The sequence below is a fragment of the Corylus avellana genome, chromosome ca2 (genome assembly GCF_901000735.1).
Source record: "Corylus avellana chromosome ca2, CavTom2PMs-1.0".
Taxonomy (NCBI): Eukaryota; Viridiplantae; Streptophyta; class Magnoliopsida; order Fagales; family Betulaceae; genus Corylus; species Corylus avellana.
In genome coordinates this window covers 48,102,258-48,115,302 of record NC_081542.1, presented here as the reverse complement: position 1 = coordinate 48,115,302, position 13,045 = coordinate 48,102,258, and the positions used below count along the sequence as shown (strand labels likewise).

The window sequence follows — 13,045 nt, the reverse complement described above, 5'->3', positions numbered from 1 at the left end:
ACATCGTTCAATAATATTCTTACAATATAAACATTTTTTCCTCTTAAAGTGACATACACATAATAATATTAGGAATTATTGTTTGATAAAATATTTTTTTTCTTTTTTTAATGTAGGGCTGCCAGTTGTGCATGAAATGGAGACAAGTTGTCACGTCGAAGGGGTGGCCCACTGGAGCTTGATGCGAACAAAGGAAACACAGCGTCTTGACATGTAATCTTTTACGTCCTTGTGGATCTGACGCGTACCTCATTCGTTTCTTTCTTTGGACAACATCCAATGTAGCATGCCCCGCTTAAAACCTATAATCCTTTTTTTTTTCTTAAAAAAAATATTCAGACCAATATATACACCGACTCACATACTTATATTAAATTTTAAAAGTTATTTGCGTATCATATTTGAATCGTACCGAGATATAAATATAAGATTGAATAAACCTCATATGCGGATGGGCCGCAAAACACCACTTTTGCAACCCCCAATAAGAGGTTGACACCTTACCAAAAGCACAAAAAATTTACAAAACTAACCTACAACCAAAAACACTAGATTTTAAAGTTTCATCTTCTTACTTTTCCTTAATCATCTGCGGATTTCTTCCTTCTTCTTTATCCTCCATTTATTCTTCCTTCCACATAGAAAGATAGAGAAAAGAGAGATGTTGTGAGTGAGAGAGAGAGAGAGAGAGAGAGAAACCTAGCCATAGAGATGCTGCTGTGACACGGCCGGCTAGACCCAGCCACCTAGGTAGCTGGGTTTGCTAAAACGCCGCAGTGACCCACGGCTAGGTCACGGCAGGCGGCTTCCGTCTCTGGTAAGTTCCTTTAGGGTGATAAAATTCCTAAATGGTTAACCTTCTCCTTTAGGATTTAGTTTTGAATCCAAAAATAAATTTTGAGACATTAGAATATGATTTTGAGGCTGAGTTTCACAGAAAAATGGGCCGGAGATGGTGACCTAGCTGTGGGTCTGGCTGGGTTTGCCGTGACCCAATTGTGGGTCACGCCGGTGGTTTAGTTTTGTTGGCCGGCGCCGGGTCTAGTGTTTTGATCTTATTTTGTTAAAATGTACTTGCTGATGTGTCATCACATGAGTGGATGTTGCAAAACATCATTTTTATGCACCGATTGCATAATAAGAGCTCTTTATAAGATTATATAGGTCAACATTAATCCAATCGATTTAATTAAACATGTAAAAACCCTCAATTATAATGTGTTAATTTCATGTTAGGTTCCTATTGAATTTTTAAGTCGTGTAAAAAATTGTCAATCCAAATATGATATTAATGTAAAGAAAAGTTTACATACTGACATGGTAATGACGTGACATTTGCCACATTAGGAAGCACATCACCGAAGCAATAAAAAATAGAATTGGGCTAACGAGGCAATATCTATCCATCATTTGATCCATTCTTATTTAAAATGAAAAAAAACAATTAAGCTGACAAACACTCTAATAATATGAGAGCGGGACAAGAAATGAGTATTTAGAATATTCTAAAAAATTATTAATGCATTGAATCCCGTAAAATTTGGCATTGCATACTGCCATACTGAGATGTCTCTTCCATGAGTGGTGACAAATGTAATCAAACAATCAAAGTTAACCTAACAACACAAGGAGTGTCCCCACGATAGCTTAATCGGCTGAAACTCCGTCTAATGAAGCGGAAGTCACTAGTTCGAATCTCTTTCCCCCTCTTGTGCAGACATGTCAAAAATAAAAAATAAAAATAACACAAGGAGCTCTAATAATGACTAATTCTTTTGGACTCTGGCACAAATGTGACTAATTATTAACTTCATTGTAATATTACTCAAAAACTAACAGGATTTAAATGCCAAAAGAAAAAAAAAATTAGGAAAGAGAAAAGTGCTGCTCAATTATATTTCCTCAATTCTGTTGTCATATATCAATGAATTATACAAGAGTGTGGGTACATCCTCATTCCTCTCTAACAGCTGCTGGGAAAAATGATCCTATTCTCTATGGAAACAAAGTACATATATATTTTTCATATTCAAAATAAAGTGCAACAACTAGAACCAAGAGAAGGAAACACCCCTTTAGCAGGGCTAAAAATCATCAATTGAATTACGAAACAAATTAAGGAGTGTTGCTCTGATCACACTTTGCTAAAACAACAAAATTTGAGAAGCGTAGCTCACCTAAGTCTTCTGCTTAAGAATGTGGCGCAGTTGAGATTTCTGGCTTTCCATCCTCACCCCCAAAAGCTTGGGCTCCAAGTTCTGCTTTTGGACGCCTCGAGGCCACTCTATGTACCCTTTCATTCCTCGAGTGATGTGTGGATTGGCCGCCTCCGATGCGTCCCGTCGTGCCGCTTTATCCCGGCATCCGAGTCTGAGTCCACCACCTCTAGGAACTGAAAGCAAGCAAACCTCACTGACTTCACTACTCACAGATCCAGGCTCTGCATTTTCATCACATTCGGTTCCACTCTCCAAAACATTTTTCCCTTGGCTGAAGACCCTACCAACAGAGGCCTCAGAACCACTAGCTCTTCCCCTGCCTCGGATTTCTTCTTCTTCTAGCCCGCTGTTATAATCAATAGCATGGTTTGAATGTTTCAGCATTGAATTTTTGTAAGAGGCATCATTGTTAGTGCTTGAAGCGTGTCTAGTGGGACTGTAATTTACACAAGGTTCAATCTCGTCCCCCTTGGCTTTGAATTTTATGAGATCTTCATACATAGAGAATATATCATCTGATTTTGGGGGCATATACGAAAATTCGTTAATATCTTGAGCATCCATTGATTTAACTGCCTGCAGAATCAACTCGGCTTTCCTTAAGTCCATAACATCCAGGGTAGAACTTCTGGACTGCAGAAAAGTTTCGAGGTCTGTTAACAGCTTGTTCATCTGGCAATATCTATCTTCAAGAGCAAGTTTCGCATCAACCAGCTTCATTTGGATGCGTTCTTCACGCCAAACGTCAGCCATCTGCAACATCCGCCTCTCTTCTTCCACTTCCTCAAGGATTTTCATCGAATCCCTCTTCAGTGCGTCGACCTCGGCCTTATCTTCTCCAATCTGCTTAGCCAATTCATTACAAACCTCCTCCATTAGTTCTCTCCCCCTTTTCTCTTCCTGGTAATTTTGCATGATCTGCATTGCTGATAACTTGGCATTGGCTAACTCATTCACCAATTTGGTATTGAGCATTTCCACCCTCTCACAAATCTTCCTCTCCCTTTCTAATTCATCCTTTAAGTCATCAACAACCGCATGAATTTTCTTTTTTTCTCTGCTCCGCCATGAAACCCTTTCCTCTTCAACTTGCCTCAGCAAGAGTTTCACTTTTTTCTTAGAGGATCGCTCCTCAGCTTTAAGCTCACAAATTCGTGATCGAGCATCCAATAGTTCTGCTTGCAAAGCAGAAACAATAGAGATAGATGCAGCATTTTGATCATGGAGAAGCGTCATGCGGCCGTAAAACCGGCAGCCGTCATGAGACACTTTCGAACTCCTGGGTTCCCACTTTGTAGTCCCCTCCATTGAAGATACAAGCTGGGGTAAAAGCAAGTAGTTAAAAGAACAAGGATTAGGTCGTGAAACTCTAAAAAGAGAGACAAAAGTACAAGAATAGCAAGCTGTGATCTTTCTGTTGCTGAGAAGGATTAGAGCAATTGACATGCATGCTAAACCCATTGCTTCATTATCATAACATCCTCTATACCCAAAATTCACATAAACAATGGCTTGAATCTCCTTAAATAGAGCAAGATTTCTAAGATTCAGTCTCACTGGTATTGTTCTAATCTAAAATTCTTGTAATTTTAGTAATAAGTCCTTGTATTATCACACTACTGATTATAATTAGTTTAAAAATGACCAATCTGTAACACAAGAGTTCAAACTGCGGAACAAAATTGAAACAGCCAGCACTTTAGGAACAATTGCAAACTAGAATAACCCAGAAAAAAATCATCCAATAAAAGAAAAAAAGAAAAAGAACCCAGAAAAAAGAAAAAGAAAAACATGTACAAGTAATAAATATATATATATAAAATGATTGGAGTGAAAAATGATTCTCTATTTACTATCATTCTTTACAAGCCTCTCGACTAAGACGACGTTTTCTAGATGAAATTTCAGTTCATTTTCTTTTCTTTCTTCTTTTCCCGCATTTTCTCAGCAACCAAACACATCACTAGAGACAAAACGAAACGCTCCCCCGTTGCCGCGAAAACTTTCGAGTAAAAAACAAAACTCTCTATCAAAGCCAAAAAGACTCCGAATTGTGAGGGGTTACCTGAGACCCAACCCGATCACACGGCCCGCATTTGAAACCGCCAATTTCACCACCACCACTACCGGCCGAGACCTCCGTGAACCGCAATTGCCAGAGCCCGGCGGCAAGCTTTCTCGCCGACACCGCGACTCTCGCTCGCCGGAATTGTCCTCCTCCGGCGAGCTTTCCTTCGTCGTCGTCGAAGAACTTCCACTTCGAGTGAGGAGTCACCGGGCGGCGCCGGTAGGAGAGGGTGGATACGCTTGGACGCTTCAGTTTCCGGCGACACCCCGTCGCCGGATAGTGGGGCCCGCCGGTGAGGTTCATTCGGTTCCACGAGGCGTGGGAGGCATTACTGTGTTCGAAGTTTGGAAATGCTATCCAAAGCACACGCAGTTCGTATTTGTATGCGTCCCTTTTCTGTCTCTTTCTTTCGTCTTTTCTTGGGCCAGGTGTGTTTGGTTTTTTTCGGATTTTATTGGATTCTAAATTTTTCATAAATTCTAAATGTTATATTTTAATTTTTATTATCTATAAAGAGTCTTCCCATTTTTGTATTATAAGAGTCTGTTTGGGATTCTATTCGAGAAATTGATTTTTTAAATAAAAAAAAAAAATTGGAGTTTTTGTTATTTTTAGGCTTTTTGAATCCTTAAAAGTGTTTTTAATTTTTTTACCAAACAAATTTTTTTTTTTTTAAACGGACATTTTGAGTGTTAAAAATACTTTTAGGCATTTCAAACATAATTCCAAACGGGCCTTAAATATCCCATTAAATTATGAATTAAAGTGATAAAATCTGAATCATTTTATGTAGTCATAAACTACAACTATCAAATCCCTCACAATAATGGCAACTACTCCTCAATACAACTCATCATGTTGTGGATATTCCAAATAAAGAAATGTACGTATATTATACTTCTATTTCATATACATCTCAATTGGCTTCTCGCTGTGTTCATCATCATTTCATTTGAATCTTTTTTTCTTCTTTATTTTATAAAGATTACTCTTCTTTTTATTTATTTTTCTCTCTTTTGGTTTCTTTGTTCTTGTTGCAAGTCATTTGCTACCAAAAAAAGAAAAAAAAATCTAAAATTTTAAAAGCAAATCTAATAGATCAAGGAATGCACTTGATTATGTTTATGGTTTCTTTTTATTATGGGTAAATTGTGTTAAAGATTATCTGTTAAACTGTTACTAATTCAATTTTTCACTTTCTTTTTTTTGTCTAAACATTATGGTGGTGGTGGTACAGTGGATCTGTAGATTCATGTGGATGGCAGCCAATTTATGACTCTTGTTATCCTATGTTACCTTCTTGAAACTGATATATATTGATTACTAAATTCACAAAGACTAGAGGCTTTCACAACACTACATAGTTCTTATGCTAATTTCTTGCTCTTTTTTTTTTTTTTTAAGTAAAAGTGTAAAAGCATCAACAAAATAATTCAAAACACAAAATACTCTTAAAATAATTAAAATCATTTTGACCTTAATGTCACGTTACAATAAAAATAAAAATAAAAATAAAATAAAATAAAAAACCCTCTATCAGATTTGGTCAAACGAATCATAAGCTTTGTTTGTTAAAATTTTTGTTTTTTGTTTTTATGCTCTCAAAATGAAAACATTAACAAACAACTTAAAACACAAAACACTTGTAAACATGGACAAAACCAAAAAAATCTAATGTGATGGGGCAAAACTTGAAAAAAAAAAAAAAAATGTGGGGATAATACATTTTTTTGAATTTACCTTATAAAAAAAAAAAAAACAAAAAATTTAAGAGAATTTTAAAAATTTGGAAGGGTCAGCCCCCACCCTGCCCAATGCCAATGGAATTGGTCCTTTATTTTAAAATGGTTTAAAATTTTACCTTTTTTAAAATAAGGAATCGGCTCACATCTATTTCATTTGAAATTAAGAAGAGTTAATTTCTCAACCAATAGCGTGTCAAAACATGTTTTTATAATAATAATAATAATAAATAAATAAATAAATAAAATAAAAAACCCTCCAAATACGTTAGCAAATGGACTCAATATAGTCAATATGTTGTATACAAAAAAAATATATATATAGTCAATATTTTCAAATGGTGGAGGAACGTGTGGCCAACAACTTTAGGCCCAAATACGTTATCATAAATGAAACATATGAAGAGCATCCGAGGAATCTAATGGCCTGTCGGAGATGCATATATTTGGACAAGCATACAATGAAAAAGACTGTCAGGTTTTTAGTGCAATCCAATTATATGGCAGTGAAAGGCATTTTTTCCATTGAATTCTCCAGGAAGCAGCTCAAAAATCTCGGCTGTATGCAGTTAAAGTTGCTTCCACCTCAAACCTGCATACTTAATTCATTTCAGATGGATTCTGGTGAAACAGTGCTCTGAGAGACTGAAACGAAGCACCCAGAGATTCACCAGTGTTTATAGCAGACCTAACCCAATCCACTTGTAAAATTGGCTTTGGCTCCTCTCTACCTGCTATGTCCTTGCCATACTAACCAACCAACCCAGCCCAATAAAACTGGTTGGTCCAACAGTGGCTTCTATCAATTTCCCCATTTTGACAAGACTGGCCACTATTTTTGTGTACAACCTTTAGGGAAACTTATTTATATTGGAGTAACTGAAGGGGCCAAATCATTGTTTATTATAATTTCAACAAACAACTGTTAAAAATAAATGACCATGTTCATTCCATCATACTACTTTGGTAATATGGACCTCCAATGACCATCATCTCTACAATTAGGGTGTTTAAATTTCACATAATTCGAGTACTCAAAAAGGGTGCAAGGCTTATTGTTTAGGACAAGCAAACATTGCAAGCTTTTCTATTCATGTGTTGGGGTTATCTCACATCGGTTGTGGAAGGAGTTGGTAGTTTGTTTATAAGTGTGAAAGAAAGTATCACATCTTGAACTATCTTTTAGGATTGAGAAAGGCTCAAGACCACCTAATATTAGTATTAGAGCATAGATTCAATCAACAAGTCTCGGCTCAACAATTCACAGGAGAAACGGACTGTCTCTATTTCGACCTAAGCCCGATGTGTGAATGAGAGATTGTTGAAGTTATCCCACATCGGTCGCGAAAAGGATTGGTAGTTAGTTTATAAATGTGAGAAAAAACATCACATCTTGAACTAGCTTTTGAGATTGAGAGAGACCCAAAACTACTCAACAACATGGGACGTCCAATTGCGTACAACCCAAGTATAAAGGATCCCAATCCTATGGAGAGGCAAACTCCAGGATTAGTTGTTGCAATTTTGAAAAGAATATATATGTGCATTAACAAGAAGGGATAATTTTGAGGACCCAATTCTTTAGTATTTGCAGCGATATTAGAGCCGTGCAAGCCAATACACACACAAGCGTATATTCACACACAGTCATCTTGCCTATTGAACAAGTATGTATGGGTTGTAGTATTCACTTGTTTAGTAAATCTAATCAAGTAATATGAATATTTTTGTATAAGTTTTAATATCGTTATATAATGTTTTCGGTGTGTTTTTGAAAATGCATGATTTTAAAGTTTGAATGGCATTAAAACAACACCCTTCTATAAATTTTATTAGATACTTAATTGCGTTTTTAAAAATTACATTTTTATTAGCTGTATTGTGAAATTTGAAATTTTCAAACCGCGTACTTTGAAACCGGCAAACTAAATGGATAATAAATAAATATTAGTATGTGATAGTGATTGATTGGGGCGTTGGCGTGCTATGAATGTGACCTGAATGCTGTGTCGAATAGAGGCGGTGGAAGCTAAATGAGCAAGTCTTTTTGTGGGTTCACCTTTGCTTTAATGGGTTATCTTCCCAACGCGTAAAACCTGCATGCTTGGAATGGTTGTTGATTGTTGTCAAAAGTGTGATGAACATCCAATCAAATTATAATCCATCCCTCGGATTCTTGCTGCTTTGGTTGGAGACGGGTTGAGGGACTTTTCAAGGTTCGTAATCTTTTTCGTGCCTTTCAGAAGGGTTGGGTGATTTTTCGAGTTCGTGTCCATTCTCTTTCCTCAAATTGTCAATTAAGGCGACCAATTTTTTGGTGTTTGTGCCAAGAATTCATAAAATTGTATCATTTATTTGGCACATTCTCTCTTATTTTATGTTTATGTATGGAAACTTATTGTTGGGTTACCCAACCATTTGGTCGCGATGTTTTGCTTAGAAAATAAAAATTATAATCCAAATAAAGCTTTTATTGAAGGTTGTAGGCCATATGAAAATTGGGATTAGGTGCAATTTGCCCTGACAATAAATAAGATAGGGGACATAGTTTTCCTTCAAATTGGATTAGAGAAATTTCTTTCAACCTAGTTTATAAAAGTAATATGTGTCTATTTTTTTAATAACATGTGAAATGCAAATGAGTTTTTAATAAAATGTATTTCAACTTTGTTCTTACTATTAAAAAAGCATGTGTTTTTCAAATGTTCAAGAGATACATGTTATTTTTATAGACTAAGTTAAAGAAAATTCATTCAACTCAGTTTGGAGACAAATAGGCTTATTAAGACCCTATCTTAATTAAATGTCTAGCTTAACTGCATTTCAAGCTGTCGATTGCAAAAAAATCCCAATCCATTACACCGGCTCAAAGCAACGGTCGGGATTAGAGTTGTGAGATTAGACGACATCAGTTGATTTGGTGAAGAACTTCACCCTTTCGCCCCTTGGCTACTTTATATTATGCTTAGTTGGACACAATGTACTAATTGGAGAAGTTATGTTTGTTAATAATTCCTTTTGCCATCCCAAACAAATCGTACGGAAAGCTTGACGAGTCCAAAAATGCACAACTAAGACAAGACAGAATGGGAATCGGGATGGGGTAAATCATAGATACAATTAAAAAAATTTTACAATTAAGTAGATGTTAACCCATGTATAACTACATGCAGTTATGAAACAAATTTGCTCTGAGCATATTAGATTTAAGACATGGGTAGCACAAATTTTTAAATTTTATTTTTTAGCGTTTAAAGATAATCCCACACACCGATTTAGTCCTTATTAGCCCAAAGGTCAGGAAATAACTCACATTCTCGACGCAAAGGCCACCACAATAAAAAGAACAAAAAAATCGAAACAAAACAAACAAAATTCCTAATACAAGTAGCAACGAAAGAACACGGCATCGTAGATATCCCCACGCCTCGGTTGGGAAAGACAAATAGATTTAAGTTTGAAAAACTATATTTAGATCTAGATCAACAAACTAAATCTAAAACAAAACAGTCAAAAACGGAGACAAAAAAATACTACAGATAAGACACTAGACACTGCTACTAAGGGAAGAGGGAGAATGATAGGGAAATGAGAGAAGGGAAGAACGGCAAAGCCTTATGAAAGTTAATTTTTTTTTTTTTTTTGACATGTCTACACAAGAAAAATAGATAAGAAAAATATAAAGATGAGCATTAGTGAGATTTTGAGAGACTCTCTATGATAGTGGTATCGGCAGCATTGATAGCTCCCAAATGTAATGTCACAAATCTAGTCATTGCAGAATTCATAACGACTTTAAGGACTACAGTTTTTATCGGAGAGTTGGGGCTGCAAAAGGTATAAGTGGAAGAAAATTCGGAACAGGTATTGTAAGCATTACATAAGGAAAATAAAAATTGGTGCCGATATAAACAATTAATTGACGATGTCCGAATAGTGCTAAATGGTCGACAATAGTTAAGAGTGTCTCATGTTAGATCGGAAGCAAATCTAGCTACGAAAGCGCTTTCGTTCCGTGTATTAGTAACATTGTGTTAGTTGAACACATTGTTCAAATTTTTTTCTCATCAATAAAATGTGTTAATCTTATTTGGTCCAATATTACTGTCAATACACGTGTGTGATGTTGACATGAGTTAGAAATTGTATTAAATATTATTAATAGAATTCAATTCTATTACAATTTTTAGCTTGTTTCAACATTACTTCAGAACAATGTGACACCTGTTTGGTAATCAAATGAGCACGTGAAAATGACTTCAAATTTGCCACTTCATTGAAATTGAATCATCTAACTTTGTAATTGGTGGGTTTTTAAGTTTTTTATGAGGAGCTCAAAAAATATCTTCCAAGTGCACATGTTCATTCAGGTTTATTTGGTTCAACTTTTTTCATTGGTTCCAGCTTTGAAGAGTTCAATTTATCCAACCATTTTTCTTCGCTGTTTGCTTCAACATCTCCGTCTTCCACATCTTTCCAATGGGCTTTAATCAAACCATCTTACGTTTTTCGTGGTCTTTGATTCATGCTTGTTTTTTTCTTTTTGAGTTTAGCCATGTTATTCGTGTGCTAGCAAACAAGATGAACGTCACAACGAGAATTTTCATGCTTATTTAGTGTAAACTACTTTAATTTTCATTGATGTCTTAGTGACACCAGGTTAGATTATGATTCAGTTAATTTTAAAAAAACACTTACTATTTATACCGTCTATGCATTTTCTGTGACGCTTCCAACAGATAAATATTATTATGGGTACTTACTTTTTGCTTTCATGAAGTATAGCGCATTGACACTTTCTCCCCATGAACTATCAACTATGACACATAACCCCATAAAACTATTATCTTATCACAAAAAGCCTCATTTCGTCAGTTAAAGAGGTTAAAATTGACGGTTAACAGTCATATACAAGTCATGTGTCATTTTAATTTTTTTTTCTTCTATTTTTGCCCTCATTTTAAATTGTTTTCATGTGTTGGATTAGGGTTTAGAAGGGTATAAACGTCATTTTCTCAGTATGAAGTGAAGGCAAAAGTGAAAGAAAAAAAAATTAAAATGGTACATGACTTGCACATGACTGTTGACAGTTAATTTTAACTTCTTTGACTGACGAAATAGAATTTTTTGTCATAAGATGGTAATTTCATGAGGTCAAGTATCATAGTTAATAATTCATAGAGAAAGTACCAAAGCATTGTAATTCATGAGAGCAAAAAGATAATTACCCCAGTGTTACAATTAATTTCTCACGCGGACCATTTTGCATAATTATTTTATGTCCAACTCTCTCTTGATGAATCATTACCTCTCGAAGCCTCGCGCTCCCTTCCTCGGTCACCATATTCTAGACCCTTTTCATTATTTACTGTAGAATTGTCTTTTGCTTAGAAAAGAAAATTGATTTTTTCAATTACTTAAAAGACACGCTTGTACACGCCCACAAGCGAAATCATGTGAGGCAATTTCGTCAATGTGTCCACCACTAGCACTATGCGTAGCTGTACAACAGAGTTCTTTCTTTTTCTGTTTCGTTTCTTTTTATGGACCATGATTATGATTGAAAAGGACAAAAGTTTTCTTCCAAAATAGTTGCGAGGAAATACTTTTCATTTATTCTTAAACCACTCATTTTCTAAAAGCGTTTTAAAAATAAATGTAAAAATTATATGCTCTAAAAATAAATATTAATAGTCCTCAATAGTTTAATTAGCTAAAAATTACACCTTATGAAACGAAGATTATTGGTTGGATTCCCTCTTTTATGTGGACATGTCCAAAAAAAAAAAAAAAATTCAATTTATATTAAAGAGTAATGTTATGTAGGGCTAATTATTTTTAACATGAAATTAAATTGATAGAGTTGAGAAATCGGATCCATTTAATTAAATCGGTCGGATTATGGCTAACTATAATCTTATAAGTATGCATCGACATGACTTGAACCCAACATGTAACATAATTTTAACATAACTCACAAACCTGATGCGAAACCAATATAAAATTAGAGGGCTAGAACTGAGGAGTTTGACCCGTTTAATTAAATTGTTCGGGTTATAGTTAATCTATAGTCTTATACAAATGTTTTGACACAACCCGCATTCGACATACCAGTGGCGGAGCCACATAGACCTGACACCCCCAAAGATTTTAAAAAACAAATTTCCCAATTTTATTTATTTATTTTTTTTATTTTTTTAAAAAAGAAGAAATTCCTTGGATGCTACTGTGTATAATAAACTTTAATAATGCTGAAACTTAATACATATGTATGGTAACCAAAAAAAATCCTTATTTAATACATATGTATGGTAAACTTTAATATCCATATGATTGTTTCTTTTGTTGTTTAATGTTTATAAATTTTGATTGTCTCTTACGAGGTCGTTATTTAACTTGAAAATTTTAAGTTCATAAATAAACTTTAGGTTTATAAATTGATTGATTTAACTTGTTAAGAGCTTCGATTTAGATTCGATACTTAATGATTTTGTACTTCTAAGAGACTGTAAAGTGTAGTTCTAAACACTTTTTTATTTTTACTTTTTTATATATAGTGCCGACATGTTACATTTCTAATATATCAATTTGAGCACATATTTATAAACTTATATATATATATATATATATATATATGTGATGCATATATTGTGTGAATTACCAAATTTTTTGGGTGGAGAAAATTTTAAGATGCCAAAAAAAATTTCGTGGCACCCCCGATATGAATTGTTTGGCTCCACCACTGCAACACACTAACACGAATTACGACTCCTAATGTTATGAACTGCACTGTTATCTCCTCATTAATTGTTTTACTATGCCAATTTACACTTTGATTTTTTTTTTTAACAAAGACAAATTCAAATGTCGTTCGACATTGACACATCATCGTAATATGATAGTGATTAGATAAAAATATAATTTTTAACATTACTGGGGCATGAATTGGCAAAATCTAAGACTTTTATTATTCAAATTGGAACCCAAAAACTAAATACAAATCAAATAAAAAAAAC

At 34.6% G+C, this 13,045-nt stretch overlaps 1 protein-coding gene across 1 annotated transcript; it reads right to left on the bottom strand.

The window, feature by feature from the left end:
- Positions 1 to 1,888: 1,888 nt before the first annotated feature.
- Positions 1,889 to 4,632, bottom strand: LOC132171177 (uncharacterized). The gene is made up of 2 exons (XM_059582424.1): positions 4,285 to 4,632; positions 1,889 to 3,539 (listed from the first exon to the last, which is right to left on the bottom strand). Exons 1-2 carry the CDS (start codon positions 4,588 to 4,590, stop codon positions 2,178 to 2,180), a joined length of 1,668 nt encoding a protein of 555 aa, XP_059438407.1. The 5' UTR covers positions 4,591 to 4,632; the 3' UTR covers positions 1,889 to 2,177.
- Positions 4,633 to 13,045: the final 8,413 nt, after the last annotated feature.